This window comes from Chiloscyllium plagiosum, unplaced genomic scaffold (genome assembly GCF_037043375.1).
Source record: "Chiloscyllium plagiosum isolate Xiang-an unplaced genomic scaffold, Cpla_swu_hap1 HiC_scaffold_28, whole genome shotgun sequence".
Lineage (NCBI taxonomy): Eukaryota > Metazoa > Chordata > Chondrichthyes > Orectolobiformes > Hemiscylliidae > Chiloscyllium > Chiloscyllium plagiosum.
Genome location: NW_028270166.1, coordinates 15747701 through 15760016, shown reverse-complemented (window position 1 = coordinate 15760016; position 12316 = coordinate 15747701). Strand labels below are relative to the sequence as shown.

Genomic DNA, 12316 nt, shown 5'->3' with positions numbered 1-12316 from the left:
AGTTGGGTGTTTTCAGGCTGAGACTGAAATTCTGAGGATGCTGGAGATCCTGACATAAAAAAAACAGAAGGTTTGGGCACTTCTGCATTTGAAAGAAGAGTTGTTTTGGACTTGCAACATTAAATCTCTTTCTCTCTCTGCAAAACCTGCCGAGTTTCTCCAGTGCTTGCTATTTTTGTTTTGATTCAGTATGCAGGGATCTTTGCTCTTGGAAAGTTCCACTGAGCACTTCTTGATATCGGCGTCACAAATTCGGAGACTTATCCGACAGGTATCCTTTTATCATCTTCCATCCTTTGTGTTCCCGCGACCTCTCACTTTCACCAGATATCAGTCCGCCTCCAGTTTTTCATCCAAGTGATGCCAGGACCAGAAAAGCCAGCCAAGCTTCCTACTCCTTATTAATGTCCAGGAACTCCTCCTTTTGTGGAGTAAGAGTGTGGGTGTCGGTGAAAATAATCTTAGGCTTAGCAATGACCCACTAATGCCGTTGTTACCTAGCACTAACTGCGCAGAATCATATGACGAGTAGTCATGTGGACAAGGTCCAGGATATTTTATACAAGCTAATAGTAGGAGTAGGCCATTTAGCCCTTTTTTGGCTGGTTTTCTATTCAATCTGATCCTCTACTTGATGCTTGTACACAGGTTTGAGTCAGTGCTAAATCCAGACCAGCCACGTGCCCCCCCTGTACAATACAGGCTCCTGCAGCGGAAGTTTGAGCTGTCCTTTTAATGATTTAGTGTGTTTAGCAGCAAGAAGCTAAATTTTCAAACCCAGAGGGGCTAAGCCTTGTCTCCAAACAGTCTTGTAATCTGACATGAGGCCAGGCTGGTCGTGCAAATCCTTGGGAGCCCCTCGAGCCCACAGAATGAAACCTCATGAACAGACATCGACCGTCTCAGGACAGAAGGAGGGGAAGCTGGGAGCTTTAACCCTTGTTAAATAGCTTTACATGCAAGCCTAATAATTTCTGGCACTTAGTTGAAGACTTGGAGGTAAAACCGATATGAGCAAGTTGTTTGCTTCTCACTGCTTTAACATAAGAGGGCAATAAAACATGACAAGATATTACAACATGCCTGATTCCTCTTTGCTCCCTGCACCTATACCCAAAAACTATCAGGAGCTATTACAGCACCTAATAAATGCCATTGAATTCTGGCAGACAGCCCAGTCTGTTACTCACTTAAGTATCAGAGTAGCAAATCTTGGCTCCACAGTTCGGTTTATTTAGGTATTTACTATTTTGGCAAGTGATCCCTCCCAAATGTTTCATTTTGAGCAAGGCTAGCTGGATTTTAATGCTGTGCCGTTGGATTTGATCAGTGCTGCAGTCTGTTCAGTGCTGGAGAGGAAGGAGGTCTGGATAATAAACTAAAGGTTCATTTCTCTTGCGCTTTTCTGCAGAGCTGCTGGCACAGAGTTAAGCAACAACACAGTCAGCTTTGACACAGAGAGTGTAGCTAGACGAATGGGTAAAGGACCAAAGTCTGGTTGGCAGGTTGAACGTGAAGGAATGTGTGCACTTAGACAGGCCACAAGAGCAGCAGGGCAAGTGTAAGTCCAGACTTTAGAATCGTAGAATCCCTGCAGTGTGGAAAGAGGCCATTTGGCCATTCGAGTCAGTCAATTATAACTGTTCACTTTTATAATGTAGGAAATGTGGTAGCTGCCATCAGCCATGATCCTATTGAATGGCGAATAGTCTGGAATTCTGAATGGCCTCCTCCCATTCCTGTCTTCAATGTTTCTAATGCTGCACAGCCAGTAATATGATAATAATCAGATAATCTGTTTTATTCGTGATGGTTTAATGGAGAAATATTGACCAGAACACCGGGTGAGCTCCCCAGATCCTTGGATATTGCCCCTACTGGGAGCATTTCGAACAGGAGGATGTGGGGGTAGATTTGGGCACCTGAGGTGAGTGGCTCATTTGGAGGATTCCTTGAATCCCTAGAGCAGCCTCAGTTAAAAGACCCCCAAAGCACAAACCTCTTGCTTTGAGGGAAGGTGTACATGGTGTTGGCTTGGACCGGGTGAGCCCAGCAGCAGATGCTAGGATAGCATGAGTGCTGAGTGAGCTGGTTTTGAGGCCTGCCTCATGTCTCTGGTGCTTTGTCCCAATTGATTTTGACTTTATGCCTTCTCACACCTGACATACCCCCTCACTTCCCACACCCCCTTAACCCCTCTTGCAGCCATATCTCTTCAATGTCCCTCACTCAGTCCTTCGTGCCTTTTGTGCTGACTCACCCAGCATCCACCATGAGCCATATAAGGTGAAATAAAATAAACTTCGAAAAAGAATTCATTGGCCAATGGGGAAAATGTTCTGACTTGAGAAATCCATCCAAATTTTATAAGCTCTCAAGTTGTTAATTTCTCATAAAGACAAGCTAATGTCTACTCATACCCCACACGAAAATAGCTAATACTTTAATAAACACCTCAGATGTCTATCAGATTGTGAATTCAGGATTTCTTGCTGGGATCAACACAGCTTTTGAAACTCAGTCAGGCTTTCACAATGTCAAAATGGAGAAATATCAAGAGTTCTGTCAAACTGCATGAACCAATGCTGCTGTAGTTAGCTTGTCAATCAAAACAGTCCAGCTAAGGTTTAGTGTTAATAAGAACAGGCATTGATTTGCAGTCAGGTTTATCACAGCTTAAAGAATGAGCCATTTAAAGAGTTTCAGATTATGATATTATAAACAAACATCATTCAACCTTCACGAATCTTCACATCCTGAGAGTCAATGACCAGTATCTTGTAGCAGTTGAGTGTATTGCTGTGCCCTCGATTAACGTGTAACTGTAATCTATTTCTCCAGAACAGGGAAAACTATATCCGGACCTGCAAGCTCTTCCCCGATGGCCGAAGTCTGATTGTGGGTGGCGAAGCCAACACCATTTCCATCTGGGATCTCGCAGCTCCGAGTCCGCGAATAAAAGCTGAATTGACCTCGTCAGCCCCTGCTTGCTACGCACTGGCTATTAGCCCTGATGCTAAAGTCTGCTTCTCCTGCTGCAGCGACGGAAGTATTTTTGTCTGGGATCTGCATAATGAAACACTCATTCGGTGAGTTAGTTTGAAGATTTAATTAAGGCAGTGAGATAAAGAAGAAAGAAGGATTTGATTTGGAATGGATTTTCTTGTCTTGGGGTTGTGAATGTTGACTTAACACATTGATCCTTTATACTTCCTGAGGGAAGGTTCATCAAATGTCTTTTCAAGTGCTCCACTTTAAGAAGAAAGCTTATTCCTTTGGTCACTTTTTGCCTTGACATTGTGTTAACTGGACTCTCATTGTTCTCTGTCCACTTGTGTGATAACATGGAGGTGATGGCATAGTGGTATTGTCACTGGGCTAGTAACCTAGGTAATGCTCTTAGGACCTGGTTTCAAATCTCATGTGGCAGAATTTAGATTTAAAAATAAATCTGGAATTTAGTGACCCAGTCTGGTGATGAAACTCAATTGCTGTAAAAACCTGTCTGGTTTTTTGGGCAGCTCAGTGGCTCAATGGTTAGCACTTCTGCCTCACATCCCCAGGGACATGGCTTCATTTCCAGCCTCAGACGACTGTCTGTGTGGTATTTGCATGTTTTCATCACGTCTGTGTGGGTTTCCAGTGGGTCCTGCAGTTTCCTCTCACAGTCCAAAGATATCCAAGTTCAATAGATTGGCCCTGTTAAATGATAAGTAGAGGGCAGGGCTGGGTAGGATGTTCTTTGGAGGGTCAGTGAAGACTTGATGGGTCAAATGGCCTCTTTCTGCACCATAGGGATTCTATGCTTCCCAGGCTTCTGATTCACTAAGGCCCTTTAGGAAAGAAAATCTGCCATCCTTGTCTGGCCTGCAGGTAGCCCACAGCAAAGTGGTTCATTGCCCTCTGAAATGGCTAGTTGTAGAAAACCTCTAAAAAAAGTTTTCAAAAAAGAAATAAAACTGAATGCATTACTTGCCATTGACAATGGACAACCTAGCTCTGGTGATCCTGCAAAGTCTTCCTTACAATCGTATAGGGGCTGGTGACAAAATTGGGAGAATTATTTCATAGATTATTTATAGAGTCATAGAGATGTACAGCACAGAAACAGACCCTTCAGTCCAACTCATCCATACTGACCAGATATCCCAACCCAATCTAGTTCCACCTGCCAGCACCCGGCCCATATCCCTCTAAACCCTTCCTATTCATACACCCATCCAAATGCCTCTTAAATGTTGCAATTGTACCAGCCTCCACCACTTCCTCTGGCAGCTCATTCCATACACGTACCACGCTCTGTGTAAAAAAGTTGCCCCTTAGATCTCTTTTATATCTTTCTCCTCTCACCCTAAAATTATTCCCTCTAGTTCTGGACTCCCCAACCCCAGGAAAAAGACCTTATCTATTTACCTTATCCATGCCCCTCATGATTTTTTAAACCTCTATAAGGTCACCCCTCAGCCTCTGACACTCCTGGGAAAACAGCCCCAGCCTGTTCAGCCTCTCCCCATAGCTCAAATTCTCCAACCCTGGCAACATCTAGTCAAGTGTCAGTCTGAAATAATCTGGAATTGTACCTTTCAGACCATGTCCCAGACAACACCGTCACCATCCCTGGGCATGTCCTGTCCCACTGTCAGTATAAATCCGCAGAAAAGATGGCACAGTGGTATAGTCGGGAGAGAGTTACCCTGAGAGTCTTCACCGTGGACTGTGGACCTTATGAAGTCTTCATGAAGTCAGCTCAAGCATGGATGAGGGAAGGTCCTGCTGATTACCCTCACACCCCCTAACTAACTAACTAACTAACTAACACGCACACACACTCTGCTCTACCATATTGAGCAATACTTGGAGGAAGCACTAGGTGGCAAGGTCTTGGAAAGTACTGTTCTGGGGTCTTCACTATACACATAGAAAAAGCTGTGGTCTCCCTGCAATCTGTCAATGCAGTATATCTGAGCTTGATAATATAAAGTACTGAACACAGTGCTCAATGTGTCACCTTGGCTTAAAACAGTTTCTCGCCCTTTCACTACCTTTGCTTCTGGCAGCCAGCATGTGTCTTCAGACCCTTCTGAAGAAGGTTCAGAATAATGCAAAATTAACTCTATTTCTCTTTTTATGGATGCTGCCCGACCTGCTGAGTTTCTCCAGCAAATTCAGTTTTGATTTCAGATCTTCAGCATCTGCAGTTTTTGTTTGAAAGCAGGGTGTGCTGATCACTGATTGTCAGATTGTCTACTAAAATAAAACCTTGCAGTAACTATGACTTCAATCTTCTCCAGACCTTTGGAGAAGTCTCTTTTCATCTTTTAAAGACTCCTGTTGGGATTGTCTGCACCCAACTGTTTCTTCTGTGTCTTTTTATTAACCCGTCTAAAGTTTGCGTGGTTTGTGCTATACCACAGTCTGTCCATATAAAAGTTTATAATCCACATGCATAAAAAATAAATGTAGTGTGTGAGTGACGATTAAAGTGCTCAGACAGGACAATTATACACCCATCTGATTTAATTTTCAATGTTGCATCCACTGCACTGCTGTCTCTTTTCTGACCTAGTTGAAGTTGAACTCTCCGTGACTGCTCTGCGTGATACACCTACCGTTTATGTTCATGCGCCCCTATCTTTTGCTGTACAGCCACCATCACATTGAATGTTTGTTGTCTTCTGTCTGTGGTGTGTGCATGTGGTAATGCAAGTTGAGGTTTTTGCTGCCGGGGTGCACGTGTGGTGTTGAATCTTGCCTAAGTGAGAACAAGAGGTTGTGGTAGAGAGTGAAAGTGAAGCACCTTTATGGGAACAGGAGTGAAAGTTGAGTGACACAGGGAGCAGGGCGGTAAAAAGCAAGGTATACAGGCAGTCAGTGGTGTACTCTTCCAATCACTGAGTCAAAGCTTAAATCACCAATTGCCATCTTCTGGCTTTTTTGCTATATTCCTCTTGTTGATCTGATGATCTCCTCCTCTTTGTCTTGCCCTTACACAGTGCAGCCTAATAATGTTTGGGCTCAGCATCCTGTCATCAATGCTACTGGGTTAATCTTTTTTTTCCCTAACTTTCTTCAGCTTCCATGCTGTGTCACATCAATGTGTTTGATTTGCAATTCTCAGAACACAGAACAATACAGCCCCTTGATGTTGCACCAACATGTGAACTATTCTCAGCTCATCCCCTATACTATCCCACCATCATCCATGTGCTTATCCAAGGATTGTTTAAATCTCCCTAATGTGGCTGAGTTAACTACATTGGCAGGTAGGACATTCCACGCCCTTACCGCTCTCTGAGTAAAGAACCTGCCTCTGACATCTGTCTTAAATCTACCACCCCTCAATTTGTAGTTATGCCCCCTCGTACAAGCTGCGTCATCATCCTCGGAAAAAGATTTTCACTGTCTACCCTATCTAATCCTCTGATCATCTTGTATGTCTCTATCAAATCCCTCCTCTTAGCCATCTCAGTTTGGGGGAGAAAGCATTTGTGGGTAATTCTAAAATACAGAGGGTGGAGATATCAGCTGTAAAATCCATTTTCCAGTTTCACAGCAAAGTTACCTCTCTCCATAGAAGTCAGGCAAAAACATTGTGAATTTTCAAGCACATAATCAGCATTCTGTTAAAAAAAAAGGGTTATTGCGCCAACAGTGATTGGTGCTTCTGTTATACAGTTGTTTATTGAAGTTGTTTGTTTTAATAATAGATGTTTTGCTTCTTATTCATGAATGCAGCATGACTAGAACAACAGCTGGTCCTAATTGGACTAGACCAATATTTTCTGGCTCATTTCCTTTCACCAAGTGGTTTGTGTCTCTCCTTCTTTCAATATCTCTTGAAGATTGATAATCTGTCACTATTATAAAAGCAGTGGGGTCTGAGTAGATTTATAAATTTGATTTTTTGAGATCTCTGCATGCAATAACCATAATGTGTTGCGTTTGTCTTAACACTGGGTCCAACTGGAGGCAAACAAAATTACACATTTGCTGTCCTTGTACATGACCTTTTTATCCACGCAACTATATTTCCTGTTAAACACATTCTGTTGCCATAGTGCCAAAACCACAATTAATTTGTCATCGGGTTATGTCACAATGTTCACACAATCAATCTTTCTTTCCTTCCACCCACGTACCCTAGCCGCACCATTATACTTTTGCCTTTCCTGCAAGTTATATAGTGTTCCGATTGATGCCTGCGTGGACCCTTGTTTCCCAAAGACGAAGCAGGGTTCGAATCAAACCCAGATGCACAAAATATGCACAGTCCCTGTAGGTGCATCAATTCATGCGGCATGTGGCCACACTTAGCATCTGACAGGCAGTAGTTCCCACTTTATTGCTTTGTTCATTAATGGAATGTGGGTATCGTTGCAAAGGCCAGCATTTTCCAGAAGCCTCAGTAATGCAAGAACCCATCACCTCCAACTGCAAAAGATAAGGCTGAAGCATTCACAGCAATCTTGAGCCAGAGATGCTGACTGGATGATGCATCTCCGCCTCCTCCTGTGGTCCACAGCAATACAGATACCAGTCTTCAGCCAATTCGATTCCCATGTGGTATCAAAAATGATCAGAGGCACTGGATGCTGCAAAGGTGATGGGCCCTGACAACATTTTGGCAATAGTACTGAAGACTTTTGCTCCAGAACTTGCCGCTCCTCTTACCAAATCATTCCAGTACAGCTACAACACCGCCATCTACCGACAATGTGTAAAATTGCCTGTTATCTCCTGTACACAAATCTAACCTGGCCAATTATCATTCACCAGTCTACCCTTGCCATCAGTAAAGTGATGGAAGGTATCAATTACAGTGCTATCAAGCAGCACCTGCTCAGCAATAACCTGCTCAGTGATGCCCAGTTTGGGTTCCACCAGGACCACTTAGCTCCTGACCTCATTACAGCCTTGGTTCAGACATGCTCAAAAGAGCTGAATTCCAGAGGGGAGCTGAGAATAGCACCCAAGGCTGCGTTCACCCAAGGTTGAATGTGGCATCAAGGAGTGATAACAAAACTGGAATCAATAGGTATCAGGGGCAAACTCTCCATTGGTTGGAGTCATACTTAACACATAGGAAGATGATTGTGGTTGTTAGAGGCCAGTCATCTTAGGTCAGCAACATATCTCCAGTTTTTCCTCAAGCTAGTGTCCTAGACCCAACCATCTTCAGCTGTTTCATCAACCACTTTCCCTCCATCATAAGGCCAGAAGTGGGATGTTCACTGATGATTGTGCAATGTTCAGCACCATTCTACACTCCTCAGATACTGAAGCAATCCATGTTCAAATGCCACAAGATCTGGGTAGTATCCAGGGTTGGGCTGACAAGTGGTAAAAGCCAGGCTATGACTATCATCAATAAGAAATAATCTAGCCACTATCCCTTAACACTCAATAGTGTTATCATCACTGAATTCCCCCACAATCATCGTTCTGAAGGTTACCATTGACTAGAAACTCAACTGGGCTCTCCGCATAAATACAGTGGCCCCAAGAGCAGATCAGCGGCTCAGAATAGTGCAGCGAGTAACTCATTTCTTGATTCGCCAAAGCCTGTCGACCAGCTATAAGGCACAAGTCAGGAGTGTGATGGAATACTCCCCACTTGCCTGGATGAGTGCAGCTCCAACAGCACTCAAAAAGCTTGACACCATCCAGGATGAAGCAGCCCGCTTGATTTGCATGACAACCACAAGCATCCACTTCATCCACCACCGACGCTCAGTAGTAGCAGTGTGTATTGTCTACAAGATGCATTGCAGAGATTCAGCAAAGATCCTCAGACAGCACTTTCCAAACTCATAATCACTTCTATCTCGAAGAACAAAGGCAGCAAATACATGAGAACACCAGTACCTGCAAGTCACTCTCCAGCCGCTCACCATCCTGACTTGGAAATATATTGCTGTTCTTTCATTGTTGCTAGGTCGAAATCCTGGAATTCCCTCCCTAAGGGCATTGTGGGTCATCCAACAGCACATGGACTGCAGCGGTTCAGGAAGCCAGCTTACCATCACCTTCTCAAGGGCAACTGGGGACGGGCAATAAATCCTGGACCAACCACTCTTCTGTCCAACTAAACTTCCCAGAGTTTCCCAAAACTAAACTAGTCCTGCTTGCCTGTGTTTGCCTCAAATCCCTTTAAACCTTTCCTCTTCACATACCTGTCCAAGTGTCTTGCAAATATTGTAACTGTACCTGTATCAATTACATGCAGATCATTCCACATATGACTCCGCCTCTGTGTGGAAAGAGTTACCCCTCAGGTCCCTTTTAAGTCTCTTTCTTCTCACCTTGAAATATGTCCCTTAGTTTTGGACTCGCCCATCCTTGGGAAAATACCTTTGTTATTCACCTTGTCTATGCCTCTCGTGATTTTATAAGGACTCTCTTCAACCTCCTACGCTCCAGGGAAAATTAGTCCCAGCTTGTCCCTGTATCTCAAATCCTCCAAGGTAATTTATTTATGTCTATACATGTGAAATATCTTTGGAGGAGTTAGTTTGCATTATATTTTCCCTCTGACTTTTTGTTTAATAAGCTGAGTTAGGAATTCTTCTTTAGAATTGTACTAAAATACCTTACCCCTAAACGCCATCAAACACCAACTCCTCAACCCTCTCATCTACTGTACATTGCAGCTCTTATCTCATAACGTGTTACCCCCAGACCTGGGGCGAAGCTCCCAAGTTATCAGGGTTCCAGATGAGATAGAAAATGTGTTGCTGGAAAAGCGCAGCAGGTCAGGCAGCATCCAGAGAACAGGAGAATCGACGTTTCGGGCATAAGCCCTTCTTCAGGGCTTATGCCTGACCTGCTGCGCTTTTCCAGCAACACATTTTCAGCTCTGATCTCCAGCATCTGCAGACCTCACTTTCTCCTTCCAGATGAGATATCCCAGATTGTCAAGCTCCTGGCTGAGGAGAGATGGAACTGGCTCCCCTTCTTTATTCATCTGTTCCCTCAGTTGTTCAGAACAAAGTTAATTCACTTTGGATCCCCTCCCTTGGTACCTTTCTCCCAGATCAAGTAAATTTACGTTTTAAGAAGAGCTAATTTTAGAAATGAAAAGTGAATCCAAAAACACATTTGAAAATATATGGAGCTATACTCTTGGTTAATGACATATTGTGCAATGTTGCTGGCTAAACAGTCATTCTTAAGATTCTTAACATTGCAAGTTATTGAAATAATTTTGCCCCATTTCCTTTTGGCAGTGTTTGGTTAACAACATTCCAAGCACAGAATTCCTACTTTCACCCTGTTTCCTTTTGACTGGTTTGTAAGCAGCTGATGTCTAGTACTTGAGCGACAGTATTTTTTACCTGTAATGCAGAGGTGACTAGTGAGTGATTCTTTGATGTTGACTTTTCCAGCACATGAGCATTCAAAGGCATGCTAGTATACAAGTCCCTCAGCCAATGCAGACATGCGCCCCTAAGCTCACTAACACACCCTAAACTAGCACAGGGAGACAAAGATTGAACTGGCTTTTAACCACATGTACATGCTTGAAAGGGGAAGTCTCTTCCCCAGACTGTACTCTTTTCTCCCATCATGTGCATAGTCTACGATAACTCCCTGAAGATTATGGTTCATGTTGTAGTGCATGTCTCCCCTGTTAAATCCATCCCTTTTGAAGCTTTCTTGACACCTCGCCAGATGAGACATTCCAGGATTTCTTTCTCTTTCTGTCTCCAGACAGCCACTGAATTTACATTTGCAGTCATTCTCCTGGCTGCATGTTTTTTTATTTAACCTTAAGGTAATTAAAGGTTCACTTTGTCAGTAAGTACTTTATGGTTCATCCATAAAGACAATATATTGTTCCAAAATGCCTGTGATGCCAATGTGCGAAGCTGCTTGCATTCAACAAGTGGATCCTTTTGAGGTCACCAGGTTTGTGTGGAATACTGCAGATTCCATTTGGCTAATCTGATGCAATTGGATAGTGCTTCATAAATTCCAACTCCCTCACACTACCCACCAACACTTAATCACTTATTGTGCAGATGACGGGGGATGACAATTAAGGTCAAACAGCTTTCCCACAGGAAGGGCAAGTTTTCTTGGGCCGTAATCTTTGCACCTCCCACTGTTTGGAGTTAGAAAGTAATTCAGGAGAACAACTGATGGCAGAGCATAACCGTGTACTGAATAAAAATAGGTTTGCCCAGACATTTTTGTTCATATTTTCTTTACGTTTGGTGAATCATATTCTTATTGATGAACTGGAGACTGTAAATTGAAAGAGTTTGAGGAGGGATATCTGGTCGGCATGGACAGGTTGGACCGAAGGGTCTGTTTCCATGCTGTACATCTCTATGAGTATGACTCTAAGTCACTTTTAAAGTTGAGCCGTTAAGGTACATTTAACGAAGCACTCATTGGTTTAATGCTAAGTCAGTCATGATGATGTGCATTCTTGCAATGGAATTCATATTTGGATTCTGCAGACATGGTAACATTTATGTACTTTTGGTCAGTGATCATTGATTTTCAATGACTCCTTTTAAGTGCAGGCTTGTTTTCTTTTTGGGGGGAGTGGGTTGGAATTAAGCATTAGGAAATTTGGATGTAAATGTTTTGAAATTTATAATTTTCATTTCTCTTTTTTTAAAACTCAGGCAGTTCCAAGGCCACTCTGACGGCGTCAGCTGCACTGATATTTCAAATGATGGGACCAAGCTATGGACTGGAGCACTGGACAACACAGTCAGGTGCTGGGACCTGAGGGAGGGGCGTCAGGTGCATCAGCATGATTTTGCCTCACAGGTATATAATGTCTGCTGACTACTCTGAGGAAGCTTACTTGACCCCTTCCAATATATTTTTAATCCTGAGGATTTTTTTTTATTCGCTCATGGGATGTGGGCATTGCTGGCTAGCAATTCTCTGGCTCCCTCAGACATGCACTCAGTGAGTCCCTTTCTCACTGCCACAACTCTGTGACATCTGTAGCTCCCCCCGCACCCACCCCAATCCTGAAGAAGGGTTACACCCGAAATATGACTTCTCCACCTCCTGATTCTGCCTGGCTTGCTGTGTTTTTCCCGCCTCCTGCCTGTCTATTTAGCAGTTAGCATTGCTCATCCAAATTGCACAGAAGCCAGTTAAGAGTCAATCACATTGCTGTTAGTCTGGAGTCACATCTAGGCCAGACCAGGTAGGGATGGCAGTTTCCCCTCCCTAAAGGACATTAGTGAACCAGATGGGTTTTTCTGACAATCGATTCATGGTCATCGTTAGACAGATTCTAGATTTTTATTGAATTCAAATTCCACCGTTTGCCATCGTGGGATTCATA

The 12316-nt window shown here is 43.4% G+C and overlaps 1 protein-coding gene across 2 annotated transcripts in view; it reads left to right on the top strand.

The window, feature by feature from the left end:
- The window catches only part of LOC122565380 (transducin-like enhancer protein 1), a 163900-nt gene that overhangs the window by 137995 nt on the left and 13589 nt on the right, over nucleotides 1–12316 (top strand). For both annotated transcript variants that reach the window (XM_043721297.2, XM_043721295.2), the window contains 2 exons: nucleotides 2842–3089; nucleotides 11637–11784. In XM_043721297.2, coding sequence (XP_043577232.1) covers nucleotides 2842–3089; nucleotides 11637–11784 — 396 coding nt within the window. The remainder of the gene's footprint in view (nucleotides 1–2841; nucleotides 3090–11636; nucleotides 11785–12316) is intronic.